The sequence below is a fragment of the Pundamilia nyererei genome, unplaced genomic scaffold (assembly GCF_000239375.1).
Source record: "Pundamilia nyererei isolate P.nyererei 1_Seehausen unplaced genomic scaffold, PunNye1.0 scaffold00281, whole genome shotgun sequence".
Taxonomy (NCBI): domain Eukaryota; kingdom Metazoa; phylum Chordata; class Actinopteri; order Cichliformes; family Cichlidae; genus Pundamilia; species Pundamilia nyererei.
The window spans coordinates 262,220-264,728 of NW_005187682.1; the positions used below are offsets into that span (position 1 = coordinate 262,220).

Genomic DNA, 2,509 nt, shown 5'->3' on the forward strand with positions numbered 1-2,509 from the left:
CTGTGATGTATGTAGATTGGATAAGCCTGCTGGGTCACACACACGTGATGGTCCAGTGTTCATGCTTCATGACCTGTTTTTGGTGCAGAGTGAGAACTTTGTGCATGAACGTAGCTCCACCAGTCTAAGTGGAAATGTGCAACCTCGCTCATCTGTGCTTTTGTACCCCTTCACAGTCGCGGTCTGTGCACACAGAGGTTTGCACGTTTCCAGCAGTGGATCCGTCTTTGTGGACCGAGCAGTTTTGGTCCGTTACCTTCTGGTAACTTGAGTTCTTGAACTTGAAGGAATCATCACGGATGAAAATCTGGAGACCACACAGGTGTTTTTATCGGATCTCGTTTATGAGCCATTACTTTACTTCCTGTCTGTTTGGGGGCATGCTGACTGTCGTCTACTCCAGGAAATACAGCAGCGTGTCCTTCACACAGGCTTCCTTCAGTAAAACTAAACTAACCCACTAAGCTGTAACAGCCTCGGCTGTCTAACCACGCACCTCTGTCTCCTCCCTCCTGCTCAGTGAAGGTGAACAGAGCTCAGACACCAAAACACTTGAGTGTGAACACATTTGTACCAGTGATGTAAAATAATGCTCTCTATAAAACAGCCGGTGATGAATGAGTTCTTCTTCAGGTGGGGATAAAATGTGGAAAAGACTTTTAATCAGCTGCAGCTCGATGAGAGCTGATATCAGACTCTGTGGTGTCTCCAGCTCCTCTGTGGTGTCTGACCTGCAGAGCTCCACATTCACACAGCTGCTTTCCTCCATTTGTCACTGCAGCAGCACAGGTCACCTCCACTCACTGCTTTTACTTTTGGATGCCAGCCTGCCGGTGTCTGAACGTCTCTCAGACTGAAGCTAATTTCATTCGTTTTCTTTTGTTCTCCAGTTGTGCTCATGAAAAATCAAACATTTTAAAAGTGAAACGTGAACAAAGAAGCCAGGACTAAAACGTTTTTTAAATATTATTTTGGTCATTTTTCTTTAGGGTTAAAACTCAGAGACAAAACATGACATATTTCAGCTGCTTCACAGGAAAAATCACAAAATGTTTTACTTTGAAAGTAAACTTTGTCAGTAAAAATGGAGGTCCTGTCTGTGCTGTCAGGTTCTCAGGTAAACCGCTGAACCTCGAACTCGATTTAAACCCTCGATTAAACAGGCGAGCATCGATCTTCAATAAATGCATCTGTTTATTGGAGCATCTCAGAACCTCAGGAAGAGTCAAACATACTGACACCATCCAAATCCTCCACCTGTTCAGGGTTTACCTGAGGAAGGTGTACTCCTCCTGCTGCAGTAAGGCCCAGAGCGAGGCCAGCTCCGCTCTTGAGTAACTCATCTCTCTGTTTTTCAGCTTTTTGCCCAAAAGTCTGGCCAGGGAGCTGTTGTTCACTCCTCCTCCTCTGTCTGCATCCTCCGTCTCCTCAGCCAGCCCCAGGGAGTTTCGTACCTGAGGTAACAGGAAGTGCAGTTTGACTCATAGAAACTTTGACTCGTCAGCACCAAACTGAAGCCGCTTACCTCCAGAGTGGCGTAAAAGACGACATCGAGCGGGGAGAGCTCTTCGGCTGCGTCCTGTGGGGGCGAGGACAAGCAGGAGAGTTATTTTAAAACAAGCCGCCCTTCCCAGAGCGAGTGGGCACGAGGGTGGTGACATCACCTGGTAGTCCAGAATTCCCAGAGGCTCGTAGGAGGAGAAGTTCTCCAGCTTGGACTTGAGGATGATGGGGCTTCCTCTCCAGCGCGCCTCGATCACCTTCTTCCCGTTCTCGTAGTAGAGGCAGCGTTTGTACTCGACCAGGCCGAGCACGCACAGGTCCTCGCACATGTCGCCCGTCACCGAGCCCTCGCTGAACTCCAGACACTGAGACACAGAGCAGAGGTCAAAGGTCACTCGGCAACATCTTTTCATTCAGTCTGATAATGTTCCTTTCAGCAGCTCCGCAGTTCCCCTGCAGCGAGCACGCAAAACATTAAAAACCAGCTGTCAGCAGGTTTTACAATGAAAATATTAAAACCCTGAATATTTATTCATGTTAACTAATACTTTCATTTATTCATGAACTTAAATTTATGACTTTAATCTCAGAAAACACAAGATTTGTTTCTGCTCGCTTAGAAAATCTAATTTTTCCTCAAATATTTATGACTTTAATCACACATGGTGTCATATTTTGTCCTAATAACTTCTCAGATATTCTGAGCTTCAGCTTTACTTCAACTTTCTGCTGTAGGATTTCAAAGTAATCTGACTGAACTGTGATGATGGGCGAGAAGTGATGACAACAGTCTAAAGTTTGGTCATCAGTTGACTTTAAAGACCAAAGAAAATAAAGTTCATGGCAGCAAATCACCGTTTTGCTCCTCATCTTCCCTCCAGCTCCTGATTTTCTTTTTCCTAATCTCTGAAACCCTGCAGGAGACGATCTCACATCTGAGTGAGAGAAATGAGTGCACACACACACACACACACACACACACACACACACACACACACACACACAC

At 45.8% G+C, this 2,509-nt stretch overlaps 1 protein-coding gene across 3 annotated transcripts in view; it reads right to left on the reverse strand.

The window, feature by feature from the left end:
- The window catches only part of dipk1c (divergent protein kinase domain 1C), a 40,091-nt gene that overhangs the window by 9,316 nt on the left and 28,266 nt on the right, over nt 1-2,509 (reverse strand). For all 3 annotated transcript variants that reach the window (XM_005750627.1, XM_013915286.1, XM_013915287.1), the window contains 3 exons: nt 1,665-1,868; nt 1,526-1,579; nt 1,273-1,454 (listed from right to left, as the gene is read on the reverse strand). In XM_005750627.1, coding sequence (XP_005750684.1) covers nt 1,273-1,454; nt 1,526-1,579; nt 1,665-1,868 — 440 coding nt within the window. The remainder of the gene's footprint in view (nt 1-1,272; nt 1,455-1,525; nt 1,580-1,664; nt 1,869-2,509) is intronic.